The 16,386-nt window shown below is 47.5% G+C and overlaps 1 protein-coding gene and 1 pseudogene across 1 annotated transcript; both read right to left on the bottom strand.

The window, feature by feature from the left end:
* Window positions 1-372: 372 nt before the first annotated feature.
* The window catches only part of LOC124385692, a 32,240-nt pseudogene continuing 16,226 nt past the window's right edge, over window positions 373-16,386 (bottom strand).
* Window positions 3,385-16,049, bottom strand: LOC124386105 (histone-lysine N-methyltransferase PRDM7-like). Its single transcript, XM_046849754.1, has 6 exons — window positions 15,872-16,049; window positions 6,238-6,400; window positions 6,031-6,147; window positions 5,662-5,933; window positions 5,298-5,365; window positions 3,385-3,626 (listed from the first exon to the last, which is right to left on the bottom strand). The coding sequence occupies exons 1-6, from the start codon at window positions 15,962-15,964 to the stop codon at window positions 3,530-3,532; spliced, it is 810 nt and encodes a 269-aa protein (XP_046705710.1). The 5' UTR covers window positions 15,965-16,049; the 3' UTR covers window positions 3,385-3,529.

Here is a 16,386-nt window from a genome sequence, read left to right as displayed (position 1 = left end):
TATCTATCTATCTATCTATCTATCTATCTATCTATCCATCCATCCCCTTCTCTCCAGCACGTACCTTCACCTGTCCAGGCTCTTCTCCGCCTGCTCCCTACTCTCACCACTAATCACAAGATCATCCTTACAGCCTACGATCCTCTCGCTCTGAATCTCACAAAAAGCTAAAATCCAAACTTACAGGCCATGTGATCATTGGAACAGTGTTCTAGTGAAAGAAGTAATGATGGACCAGTCACATGAAGGCTCCTAGGATGCTCCTCTGAACTACAGCTGTTTTTTTTATTTGGATATGAATTCAGTTTTTAGAATCAGAAAGCAGAAACACAGCCATAACACAAAAATTAAGGAAAAGGAAATAAACAGTAATGTAGAGAATCTTTTTTTATTCAAAAACACATTTGCCTAACAAGTACGTGTCGTCCGACGTGTCGTCCAGGTTCTGAACAAAATAATAAATTATAATAATATAACCTTTAACAGAAAGTCAAGACTAGGACTAATATAGCCATTTATGACTGAACTGAGCAAAAGTAATGAACACTAAACATGCTAATTACAAATATATGTATGTTCTGACTATGAGCAGTAATAAAGCGTCACACCAGTGTGAATGAACTTTAGAGGAACTATCATGTCATACTGTTATCTGCTGTAGAGGAAAAGTCCTTCTGTGGTCTGTAACACACACAGAGTGATACTGATTCTCCTGGAACTTTCGGTGTGGACTCAAAGTGCTGCTGCTGATGATGATGATGATGATTCCTCTCAGATTCCCTCCATTGCTGTTGCTTGAGACCGAAAACCGTCTGTAAAATCCTGAAGTTTAATTCAGATGAATTAGACTTTTTCTTCACTAATCGTATCTCTGAAGACCTTTTTAGAATTTAATAATTAAATATTATTTCTATTTCTATGAAATGTGGCAGACATGAAGATGAAGTAGTTTTGTACGTGTTTAAGTGCACAGAGGGCCACCAGAGAAAGTCCATTTCTTTACCATGGAGTCCTCACTAGGGGGAAACGTGCTAAAGCATAGCTCATGGGCTGTGATCCTACACTGACTGGGGGACTACAACCCTAGAGTGGCCGAGGAGCTGTGATCATTAGAGAAACTGCAATTTTACTTTAAATAAGAGGCTGCAATCAGAGAGAAACGGAGGGGCTGCGATCCTCATAGGGGCCAGAATCCCAGGATTGATTTGGAAATTGTGATTAAAATGAATAGGGCTGCAGAACTGACGGGATTGAGAGGATGTGATCCTTACATGGCCAAGGGGCTGTGACCCAACAGCACATGAGAGGAAAAATAGATTGAGTGTCTGCAATCTTCAAGTGACTGAGAGGAGAGCAGCCAACCTTAGAAGACTGAGGAGCTTCAATCCTTAAATGACTGTAAGGTTGAGTGTAAACTAAAAAAAACTGCAATCCAAGAGTGAGTGAGGGGCTGAGATCCTTATCAAATAGGGGGGGAAACCTCAACTAAAGTAGGGGCTGCAATCTTAAATAGACTGACTTAGAAGCTGTGATCCTCAACAGACCCAAAAGTCTGAGATCTGATAGTGACTAAGGGGCTGCTGGAAAAGATGATTTAGGGGCTGCGATCCCACAATAAGTGAAGGGCTGTGATCCTAGACAGACTGAAGGGCTGTGATCCAATAGTGAAGGAGGGGCTATGATCCTACACTTACTGAGGGGCTGCTATCTGATAGTGAAGGAGGGGCTGTGATCCTACACTGACCGAGGGGCTGCGATCCTACACTGACTGAGCGGCTGTTATCCGACACAGACTGAGTGGCTATGATCCTACACTGACCGAGGGGCTGCGATTCTACACTGACCGAGGGGCTGGGATCCTACACTGACCGAGGGGCTGCGATCCTACACTGACCGAGGGGCTGCGATCCTACACTGACCGAGGGGCTGCGATTCTACAATGACCAAGGAGATGTGATCCTACACTGACTGAGCGGCTGTTATCCGACACAGACCGAGGGGCTGCGATCCTACACTGACCGAGGGGCTGCGATCCTACACTGACTGAGCGGCTGTTATCCGACACAGACCGAGGGGCTGCGATCCTACACTGACCGAGGGGCTGCGATCCTACACTGACTGAGCGGCTGTTATCCGACACAGACTGAGTGGCTATGATCCTACACTGACCGAGGGGCTGCGATTCTACACTGACCGAGGGGCTGCGATCCTACACTGACCGAGGGGCTGCGATCCTACACTGACCGAGGGGCTGCGATTCTACAATGACCAAGGAGATGTGATCCTACACTGACTGAGCGGCTGTTATCCGACACAGACCGAGGGGCTGCGATCCTACACTGACCGAGGGGCTACGATCCTACACTGCCCGAGGGGCTGCAAACCTACACTGACCGAGGGGCTGAAAACCTACACTGACCGAGGGGCTGTGATCCTACACTGACCGAGGGGCTGCAAACCTACACTGACCGAGGGGCTGCAAACCTACACTGACCGAGGGGCTGCGATCCTACACTGACCGAGGGGCTGCAAACCTACACTGACCGAGGGGCTGCAAACCTACACTGACCGAGGGGCTGCGATCTGCTGCTGGAACAGTGATTTTATTTATCGGTGGGTTGTGCGCTGGTGTGTTTGGAGATTACAGCGGTCACTGAAACTCTTGCCACAGTGTGAGCAGTGGTATGGTTTCTCCCCAGTATGAACACGCTGGTGTTTCTGGAGATTACTCTGCTGATTGAAGCTCTTCCCACACTGGGGGCAGTGGTACGGCTTCTCCCCCGTGTGGATACGCTTGTGTTTCTGTAGATTACTCTGCTGAGTGAAACTCTTCCCACAGTACGAGCAGTGATACGGTTTCTGTCCGGTGTGAATGTGCTGGTGTTTTTGGAGATTACTCTGCTGATTAAAGCTCTTCCCACAGTGTGAGCAGTGATACGGTTTCTCCCCCGTGTGGATGCGCTGGTGGATCTGGAGATTACATCGGTCGCTGAAGTTCTTGCCGCAGTGTGAGCACTGATACGGTTTCTCTCCCGTGTGGATGCGCTGGTGTTTCTGAAGGTTACACTGCTGAGTAAAACTCCTCCCACATTCGGAGCAGTGATACGGTTTCTCTCCTGTGTGAACGTGCTGGTGCCTCTGGAGCGCTCCTCTTTCCCCGAAGCTTTTCCCACAGTGCGAGCACTCGTACGGTTTTCCTCCTCGGTGGCTGCGCTGGTGCACCTGCAGGTCGATCTGATCGTTAAAACTTTCTAGACACTGTGAGCACTCGTACGCTTCCTGCGTGGTAGCGTGAACGCGGCGATGGAGCTGGAGACTGCTCTGTAGAGTGAAGCTCTTCCCACACTGGGAGCACTGATGGAGACTCTGAGCTGTGTGAAAGTGTTGATGATGCTGGAGGCTACTCTGGTAAATAAAACCCTTTCCACAGAAGCTGCAGTGATAATTCTTCCTCTGGAGACGTCTCTGAGAGGAAGCGTCTGCAGGAAGAGGACCGATCACTCCTGCTTTAAAGAGTTTCACATATTCTTCATTGTGGCATCTCTTGATGTGTTTGTGAAGGTAAATCTGAACCGTGTAGGAAAGTGGACACAGGGAGCAGGTGAAGACTTGAGTGTTGTCCATATCTGAAGTCAAGAAAAGAAAAATACGACTTTTACAATCACTATGAATGTTTTATTATTATTATTATTATTATTATTATTATTATTATGAAGATCTTGTGCTTTAGTGTTGCATAAAATTAGAACTGTAGTTTCTACACAGTATCATGTAATCTTACACACAGGCGTGATGTTCCCAAACCTTTACTGTTCCTCTATTCTGGAACACTAGTCTTTGTGGTGTGGATGTGGGGATTAGTAATTATTTATCTACAGCAGATCAGACTCTGATGTTAGATGATGCAGCCTGTGTTCCAGTTCATCCCAGAGGTCTTCACTGCGGTTGAGGAGGTCAGAACTTTGTGCAGGACATGGCTTTTTCCACTCTAACCTTCAAACAGCATGTCTTCATGGAGCATCGCTGCTTTGTTTACAGGACCATTGTCATGCTGGAACACATGTTTGGGAATTTCAGGTCTAATGAAGGGAAACTGTAACATCACAGTGTGCAGAGACGTTCCTTCAGACTTGGAGCAGATTCAGGACCAGACCCCTCCCCAGATACTGCAGACTGGTGGTGAAAGTATTTAGCTAACATGTAGATCATTCTAATGTGGGTAGAACTGACAGATCAGGAGAAGTTAAAGGGAGATGCTGAGAAATATGGAGGTAGATGGAGCTCATGATTCAAAGGGCTGCTCGTGCTGCTTCTTTATACAGCAGACAAACATGACTGACCCTAGATTCCGAAATCATTTCTATTCTATTTCAGTGTTTCTCAGTTCCTGTTTCAGGAGAAAAACTCAGGAAATAATTCATTGTTACACTGTGTTTACACTCCAAACTCAGCAGAAGAAAAGCGTAACTGAAATAATACACTCATTCCCAATAATAATAATAATAATAATAATAATAACAACAACTCATAGACGTAACTCTTTGCAGAGCATTTTTTGTTCCAGATGTATTCAAAGCTGATGCCCCCATATCTGGTGAACTCCTCGTGGTACCACACCAAGAGCTCGTGTCCACGCTCAATGGGGCGACAGCAGCGGTACAGAATCTCTCCTCGATACTGAAACGCCACCAGGTTCTGCTCTTCAGCGTTACGAGAGCAATTCACAAACCTGAGTGGGGGAGAGAGAGAGAGAGAGAGAGAGAGAGCGAAGGAGAGCGTGAGAGAGTGAGGGAGAGAGAGAGTGCGGGAGAGAGCGAAAGAGAGTGAGGGAGAGAGAGAGTGTGGGAGAGAGCGAGAGAGAGAGAAGGTAAGGAGAGCGTGAGAGTGTGAGGGAGAGAGCGAGAGAGAGAGCGAAGGAGAGCATGAGAAAGAGCGAGAGACAGCGAGGGAGAAAGAGAGAGCGAGCGAGGGAGGGAGAGAGAGAGAGAGCGAGAGAGAGAGAGCGAGAGAGAGCGAGAGAGAGCGAGAGAGAGCAAGCAAAGAGAGAGCGAATAAGAGAACGAGGGAGAGAGCGAGAGAGCGAGAGAGAGAGAAGAAGAGAGCGAGAGAGAGCGAAGAAGAGAGCGAGAGAGCGAAGAAGAGAGCGAGAGAGAGCGAAGAAGAGAGCGAGAACGAGGGAGAGCGAGAACGAGGGAGAGCGAGGCAGGGAGAGGGAGGGAGGGAGGGAGGGAGGAGAGAGAGTTGAATCAGTCTCATCAATGATTGTACACAAACACAGAACAGACGACGTTCCTGACCTCATCCAGTTGGACTTGAACTCTGACGAGGCGTCGATGTATTTCTCACATCTCTCACTCCGCTGAATCTGCAAAAAAATACTAAATACTTTATTCATTAACACACACGTGTGACGGCGGAGCAACTACACGTGTGATAGTAAAGACAGGAGTAGTAACTGTTTTCTCACAGACATGCACTTCTTATCTGCTGCTGAGCAGCGAGACGCAAAAGAGAGCTGGATATTTCACTGTCCATCAATCCATCAATTATTTATTTAATTAGTACAAATAATTACATCCAATTTATCTGAATTCATGATGATCATTAAACATCTTGGAATTCTTGAAGGAATGTTATGGTAAGAACAGGAAGTGAACTCACCACCCAGGAGTAGGGGCTGTTCATGGCTTCCTCTCGCTCTACCGTGTCTCCCTGGTACGGTCCGAAGTGAGCACCAACTGGAATAGTGTCGCTGTTGTTGAACACTCCCAGGCCTGCGTCAGGAATACTGGACTTCCGAATCTCTAGACCCGGAGGAAGGGTCTGTCTGGCTCGGTCAGCGACCCCCAGTGGAACCGCAACATCAGGGATAAAGAGAGCCGGACCGTGAACATCACATTTGTTGATGAAGAAAGATTTACAATCTTCACAGTCTGGAAGGAGAGAAATCACCAGTGAGTGTAGAAGTTCTGATTTGAGAATTATGGCTGAAGTAGTGTTGATGCTGAGCTCTGGGTCCTGCTGTCTTACACAGATAGTCATCATGTTTAGGTTTTTCTTTCAGAATGATCTGGAGTCCTCTGTCCTGTCCTGCTCGCTCCTCAGGAGGGATGTCTTCCACAGAGCTTGATGTTCCTCCATCTCCATCTAAGGCTCATAACAGTTAATTAAAACCATCATCATATTAAACCGCTATTGTATCTGCAGACGGACATCTAAAGCACACAACTGTCTTACAGAAATCATCATCATCATCATCATCATCACTAGATTCTTCTTCTTTCAAAGGTTTCCTCCAGAATTCTCCATTCTGTAGATCCACAGGAGTGACGTGTCCTACTGAGCTCGACGTTCTTCCATCAGAAGTGCTGCTCATCTCCGTCTGCATTTTCTCACCACACTGATCCGAGGGGAAAGACAAGTGTTCATATCGATAATTTATTACCTATAATCAATCACCAATCCTCTATATCATCTATAACCAATCTATAATCTATAATCAATCAGCTATAATTAATAATTAATCATCAATCATCTAATTAATCATCTATAATCTATCTATATATATATTATAATCCTATAAACCAGTAAAACGAACACATCAATTAGTCAATAAACACAATATAATAACTCTTTGTGATTAAAAATGATCCTAATTTAAATAATGATATATTAAACATTAAATGATTAAATTTAGTTAGAAAAAAAAACTGAAATAATTTTGATAATTTATTACATTTAATATTACATTTTACACACGTGTGTGTGTGTGTGTGTGTGTGTGTGTGTGTGTGTAACTGAAACAGGTTTATGAATGATGTAAATGTTAAATATAAATAATGTGATTTCAGAGAAACAAAATTGAAAATGTGAAGAGAAATAAAGCGGATCTTTACTCAGAATTCGATAGTAACAATACAAATAATTAAATAGAGTAATAGATACATAAACAAACATACTTACAAATAAACAAATACATAAACAAACAAACAAACAAATAAATAAGGTGAACACGACACAGACCATCTCCCAAATCACTTCCGTGTGTATACACACTGCTCTACACTACACAGTGCTCTACACTACACTACACACTGCTCTACACTACACACTACACTGCTACACTACACACTGCTCTACACTGCACTACACCACAGTGCTCTACACACTACACAGTGCTCTACACCACACTACACAGTGCTCTACACCACACTCACACAGTGCTCTACACCACACTACACAGTGCTCTACACTACACTACACAGTGCTCTACACTACACTACACAGTGCTCTACACTACACTACACAGTGCTCTACACTACACTACACACTGCTCTACACTACACTACACACTGCTCTACACTACACACACACACTGCTCCACACTACACCACACAGTGCCTACACCACACCACACACACCACACTACACACCACACCACACTCACACCACACTGCTCTACACCACACACCACACAGTGCACCACACCACACTACACAGTGCTACACTACACCACACAGTGCACCACACTACACTACACAGTGCTCACACCACACAGTGCTCTACACTACACCACACTACAGTGCTCTACACACAGTGCACTACACTCACACCACACACCACACACTGCTCACACCACACTACACACTGCTCTACACCACACTACACACACCACACCACACACTACACTGCTCTACACACACCACACAGCGCCCACACCACACACACTGCACTACACACTACACACCACACCACACACACACTACACTGCTCACACCACACCACACACTGCACCACACAGTGCTCACACCACACACTGCTCTACACTACACCACACACTGCTCTACACTACACACACACTGCTCTACACTACACACACACTGCTCTACACACACCACACACTGCTCTACACACACTACACACTGCTCTACACCACACTACACACTACACCACACACCACACACTGCTCTACACTACACACAGTGCTCTACACTACACAGTGCTCTACACTACACTACACAGTGCACTACACTACACAGTGCTCTACACTACACAGTGCTCTACACACAGTGCTCTACACTACACAGTGCTCTACACCACACAGTGCTCTACACACACAGTGCACTACACTACACACACACACTGCTCTACACACACACACACTGCTCTACACTACACAGCGCTCTACACTACACTACACAGCGCTCTACACTACACTACACAGTGCTCTACACTACACACTGCTCTACACTACACACACACTACACCACACACACCACACACTGCTCACACCACACAGTGCACTACACACTACACCACACAGTGCTCACTCTACACTACACACTGCACTGCTCTACACACACAGTGCTCTACACTCACACACAGTGCTCTACACTACACAGTGCTCGACACTACACAGTGCTCGACACTACACAGCGCACCACACTACACAGTGCTCGACACTACACAGCGCACCACACTACACAGCGCTCTACACTACACAGTGCACTACACGGCGCTCTACACTAGACAGTGCACTACACGGCGCTCTACACTACACGACGCTCTACACTACACAGCGCACTACACTACACAGCGCACTACGCAGTGAACTACACTACACAGTGCACTACACTGCTCACACCACACAGTGCACTGCACTACACTGCAGTGCTCTACACAGTGCACTACACAGTGCTCTACACAGTGCACTACACCACAGTGCACCACACCACACAGTGCACTACACACATTGCACTACACAGTGCACTGCACTACACAGTGCTCTACACTACACAGTGCTCTACACTACACAGTGCTCTACACTACACAGTGCACTACACTACACTACACTACACACTGCTCTACACTACACTACACACTGCTCTACACTACACTACACACTGCTCTACACTACACACTGGTCTACACTACACAACACACTGCTCTACACTACACTACACACTGCTCTACACTACACAGTGCTCTACACCACACTACACACTGCTCTACACCACACTACACACTGCTCACACTACACTCACACACTGCTCTACACTACACTCACACAGTGCTCTACACTCACACACAGTGCTCTACACCACACAGTGCTCTACACTACACTACACTGCTGCTCTACACTACAGTGCACTACACACACCACAGTGCACTACACTACACACAGTGCACTACACCACACAGTGCTCACACTACACACACACACCACACCACACACTGCTCTACACTACACGGCGCCTACACCACACGGCGCCTACACCACACTACACAGTGCACTACACTACACAGCGCTCTACACTACACTACACAGTGCTCTACACTACACCACACTGCTCTACACTACACAGTGCTCTACACACACACTGCTCTACACTACACAGCGCCTACACCACACGGCGCCTACACTACACTCACACAGTGCTCTACACTCACACCACACACCACACAGTGCACTACACTACACAGTGCACACACACAGTGCACTACACACACTGTGCTCTACACTACACACTACACTCACAGTGCACTACACTACCCAGTGCACTACACTACCCAGTGCACTACACTACCACACAGTGCTACACCACACAGCGCCCACACCACACTGCACTACACCACACAGTGCACTACACTACACAGTGCACCACACTACACTACACACTGCTCTACACGGCGCTCTACACTACACGGCGCTCTACACTACACTACACAGTGCACTACACTACACAGCGCCCACACCACACACACAGTGCTCTACACTACACCACACAGCGCCTACACCACACAGTGCTCACACTACACACAGCGCTCTACACCACACTACACAGCGCCCGACACTACACAGCGCCACACTACACAGCGCTCTACACTACACAGTGCTCTACACTACACAGCGCTCTACACTACACAGTGCACTACACTACACAGCGCCACACTACACTACAGTGCACTACACTACACTGCAGTGCTCTACACACACTACACCACCACACAGTGCACTACACTACCCAGTGCACTACACTACCCAGTGCACTACACTACCCAGTGCACTACACAGTGCACCACACACACACACAGTGCTACACCACACAGTGCACTACACTACACAGTGCACCACACTACACACAGTGCACCACACACACACACAGTGCACTACACGGCGCTCTACACTACACCACACAGCGCCCACACCACACAGTGCTCACACCACACACTACACTACACAGTGCTCTACACTACACCACACAGTGCACCACACTACACCACACACAGTGCACCACACCACACACAGTGCTCTACACCACACAGTGCTCTACACTCACACAGTGCACTCACACCACACCACACAGTGCACTACACTACACCACACAGTGCACCACACTGCACACCACACAGTGCACTACACTACACTACACAGTGCACTACACTACACTACACAGTGCACTACACTCACTACACAGTGCAGTGCACTACACAGTGCACTACACAGTGCACACACACAGTGCTCTACACCACACCACACACAGTGCTCTACACTACACTACACAGTGCTCTACACTACACTACACAGTGCTCTACACTACACTACACAGTGCTCTACACTACACAGTGCTCTACACTACACAGTGCTCTACACTACACTACACAGTGCTCTACACTACACAGTGCTCTACACTACACTACACTGTGCTCTACACTACACAGTGCTCTACACTACACTACACTACACAGTGCTCTACACTACACAGTGCCTCTACACCACACAGTGCTCACACTACACTCACACAGTGCTCCACACTACACCACACAGTGCCTACACCACACCACACAGTGCTCTACACCACACCACACAGTGCCTCTACACTCACACCACACAGTGCTCACACTACACTCACACAGTGCTCTACACTACACCACACAGTGCTCACACTCACACCACACAGTGCTCTACACTACACAGTGCTCTACACTACACAGTGCTCTACACTACACTACACAGTGCTCTACACTACACTACACAGTGCTCTACACTACACAGTGCTCTACACTACACTACACAGTGCACTGCACTACACAGTGCACTGCACTACACAGTGCACTGCACTACACAGTGCTCTACACTACACAGTGCTCTACACTACACAGTGCCTACACCACACCACACAGTGCTCACACTACACTACACTGTGCTCTACACTACACTGTGCTCTACACTACACTGTGCTCTACACTACACAGTGCTCTACACTACACAGTGCTCTACACTACACTACACAGTGCTCTACACTACACAGTGCACTGCACTACACAGTGCACTGCACTACACAGTGCACTGCACTACACAGTGCACTGCACTACACAGTGCTCTACACCACAGTGCTCTACACACACCACACTGCTCTACACTACACAGTGCTCTACACTACACAGTGCTCTACACTACACAGTGCTCTACACTACACTACACAGTGCTCTACACTACACTACACAGTGCTCTACACTACACTACACAGTGCTCTACTCTACACTACACACTGCACAGTGCTCTACTCTACACCACACTGTGCTCTACTCTACACCACACTGTGCCTACACCACACACTCTACACCACACTGTGCTCCACACTACACCACACTGTGCCTCTACACTACACCACACACAGTGCTCTACACCACACAGTGCTCTACACTGCACAGTGCTCTACACTACACTACACTGTGCTCTACACTACACTGTGCTCTACACTACACTACACAGTGCTCTACTCTACACTACACTGTGCTCTACACTACACTACACTGTGCTCTACACTACACAGTGCTCTACACTACACTACACAGTGCTCTACACTACACTACACAGTGCTCTACACCACACCACACAGTGCCTCACACTACACCACACAGTGCTCACACTACACACTACACACTGTGCTCTACACTACACTGTGCTCTACACTACACTGTGCTCTACACTACACAGTGCTCTACACTACACTACACAGTGCTCTACACTACACAGTGCTCTACACTACACAGTGCTCTACACTACACAGTGCTCTACACTACAGTGCTCTACACTACAGTGCTCTACACTACACTACACTGTGCTCTACACTACACTACACTGTGCTCTACACTACACTACACTGTGCTCTACACTACACAGTGCTCTACACTACACTACACAGTGCTCTACACTACACTACACTGCTCTACACTACACTACACACAGTGCTCTACACACACACAGTGCTCTACACTACACAGCGCTCTACACTACACAGTGCCTACACTACACAGTGCTCTACACTGCACCACACAGTGCCCACACCACACACAGTGCTCTACACTGCAGTGCTCTACACCACACACAGTGCTCTCACACTACACACACCACACACACCACACAGTGCACCACACAGTGCACTACACTACACAGTGCTCTACACTCACAGTGCTCTACACTGCACTGTGCTCTACACTGCAGTGCTCTACACACACCACACTACAGTGCTCACACCACACACAGTGCTCTACACTACACTACACAGTGCTCTACACTACACTACACAGTGCTCTACACTACACTACACAGTGCTCTACACTACACTACACTACACAGTGCTCTACACTCACACCACACAGTGCTCTCTACACTACACACAGTGCTCTACACTACACAGTGCCTCTACACCACACAGTGCTCTACACTACACACAGTGCTCTACACACACTACACTGCAGTGCTCTACACACACCACACAGTGCTCTACACCACAGTGCTCTACACTACACACAGTGCTCTACACTACACTACACTCACACACAGTGCTCTACACCACACAGTGCTCACACCACACTACACCACACACTCTACACTACACAGTGCTCTACACCACAGTGCTCTGCACTACACTACACTGCACACAGTGCTCTACACTACACAGTGCACTACACTACACTACACTGCTCTACACTACACAGTGCACTACACTGTGCCTACACTACACACTGCACTACACTGTGCCTACACTACACTGCTACACTACACAGTGCACCACACAGTGCACTACACTCACACAGTGCACTACACAGTGCACTACACTACAGTGCTCTACTACACTACACAGTGATCTACACTACACAGTGCTCTACACAGTGCACTACACTACACAGTGCACTGCACTACACAGTGCTCTACACTACACTACACAGTGCTCTACACTACACAGTGCTCTACACTACCACACAGTGCTACACTACACTACACAGTGCACACTACACTTCACAGTGCACTACACTACACAGTGCACTACACTACACAGTGCACTACACTGCACTACACAGTGCACTACACTACACAGTGCTCTACACTACACTACACAGTGCTCTACACTACACTACACAGTGCTCTACACTACACTACACAGTGCTCTACACTACACTCTACACAGTGCTCTACACTACACCACAGTGCTCACACACACTACACTACACACACAGTGCTCTACACTACACCACACAGTGCTCACACTACACTACACAGTGCTCTACCACACTACACACAGTGCACTACACCACAGTGCTCTACACTACACAGTGCACTACACTACACTACACAGTGCAGTGCACTACACACTGCAGTGCACTACACAGTGCACTGCACTACAGTGCTCACACCACACTGCACACAGTGCTCTACACTACACAGTGCTCTACACAGTGCCTACACTACACTACACTACACAGTGCTCACTACACTACACTACACACAGTGCTCTACACTACACCACACAGTGCTCTACACACACTACACCACACAGTGCTCTACACTACACCACACTCACACTGTGCTCTACACTACACTGTGCTACACTACACCACACCACACAGTGCTCTACACTACACTCACACAGTGCTCACACACTACACACACACACAGTGCTCTACACTACACTACACAGTGCTCTACACTCACACACACAGTGCTCTACACTACACTACACAGTGCTCTACACTACACTACACAGTGCTCTACACTACACTACACAGTGCTCTACACTACACTACACAGTGCTCTACACTACACTACACAGTGCTCTACACTACACTACACAGTGCTCTACACTACACAGTGCTCTACACTACACTACACAGTGCTCTACACTACACTACACTGTGCTCTACACTACACTGTGCTCTACACTACACTACACTGTGCTCTACACTACACTACACTGTGCTCTACACTACACAGTGCACTACACTACACAGTGCTCTACACTACACTACACTACACAGTGCTCTACACTACACTACACAGTGCTCTACACTACACTACACAGTGCTCTACACTACACTACACTGTGCTCTACACTACACTACACTGTGCTCTACACTACACTACACAGTGCTCTACACTACACAGTGCTCTACACTACACAGTGCTCTACACTACACAGTGCTCTACACTACACTACACTGTGCTCTACACTACACTACACAGTGCTCTGCACCACACCACACTGTGCCTACACTACACACACCACACTACACCACACAGTGCTACACCACACCACACTGTGCTCTACACTACACTACACTGTGCTCTACACTACACACACACAGTGCACCACACTACACTGTGCTCTACACCACACAGTGCTCACACTACACCACAGTGCTCTACACCACACCACACAGTGCTCTACACCACACTACACACACTACACTGCACTACACCACACTCACACCACACCACACAGTGCTCACACTACACCACACCACACCACACAGTGCTCTACACTACACTACACCACACAGTGCTCTACACTACACCACACCACACAGTGCTCTACACTACACCACACTACACAGTGCACTACACTACACTACACACACCACAGTGCTCTACACTACACCACACAGTGCTCTACACTACACCACAGTGCTCTACACTACACTACACTGTGCCTACACTACACCACACAGTGCTCTACACTACACTCACACTACACTACACCACACAGTGCTCTACACTACACCACACCACACAGTGCTCACACCACACTACACCACACCACACAGTGCTCTACCACACCACACTGTGCTCTACACCACACCACACTGTGCTCTACACTACACCACACTGTGCTACACTACACTGTGCTCACACCACACTACACTCACAGTGCTCTACACCACACAGTGCCTCACACTACACCACACCACACTACACTACACTCTACACTACACCACACTCACACAGTGCTCTACACTACACACCACACCACACAGTGCTCCACACTACACCACACCACACAGTGCTCACACTACACTCACACAGTGCTCTACACCACACTACACCACACAGTGCTCTACACTACACCACACCACACAGTGCTCTACACCACACTCACACCACACAGTGCTCTACACACCACACAGTGCTCTACACTACACTACACAGTGCTCTACACTACACTACACAGTGCTCTACACTACACTGTGCTCTACACTACACTACACAGTGCTCTACACTACACTACACTACACAGTGCTCTACACTACACTACACTACACTACACAGTGCTCTACACTACACTACACTGTGCTCTACACTACACTACACTGTGCTCTACACTACACAGTGCACTACACAGTAAACCCGCGCCATCACTGTGTGTCCTCGGTAGTGCACTACACCAGGAAGTGGACAATGATTTGGGATTCAGCAGCGGATCTCGTTCGAGCAGCTGATTTACATTACCTGAGGATTGTAAGGAGTCTGTAATGAAACACTCAGATACACAAACACACACAAAATCCGGAATAAATCCCACCTAATCACCTGATACACCGAGTCCGGGAGAGTGAGTTTATGGTCTCTGATCAGCAGGATGAGGGAACTGGAGCTCGAGCTCCTCATCCTCATCCTCATCATCTGGTGCAGCTCCTCTTCTTCTGTTCCTCCCAGATATCAAGCAGATATAAAGTCGCCCTCTAGTGGAGTTCTGCATCATCACATCACCACCACCACCATAATCGCCATCATTTCCTAATAATAAATAATCATTTATATAATAATAAACATATGTACAGTAGTGGTGTTTGGGTATTTACCACTTTACCCAGCACGGTGTCTGTTCTGTAATGACTCCTAAATTCTATCTCAAAATATATCTGATAATAAGACATGCAGTAGCTATAAATACCAACGTTATGTAGTCAGAGATCAGTTTCTTCTTCACACACGTTGGACCACATGCATGTCTTATGTCTTCTTATGTCCAATCCTAGGACACGTTTGGTCGAAGCTGATGATAGACTCCTACAATCTTCTCTTCTCTTCAGAGCATTTGTGCT

The sequence above is a fragment of the Silurus meridionalis genome, chromosome 5 (genome assembly GCF_014805685.1).
Source record: "Silurus meridionalis isolate SWU-2019-XX chromosome 5, ASM1480568v1, whole genome shotgun sequence".
NCBI lineage: Eukaryota > Metazoa > Chordata > Actinopteri > Siluriformes > Siluridae > Silurus > Silurus meridionalis.
Note: the sequence above shows the minus strand (reverse complement) of the source record. Positions and strands in the feature narration are given on the sequence as shown.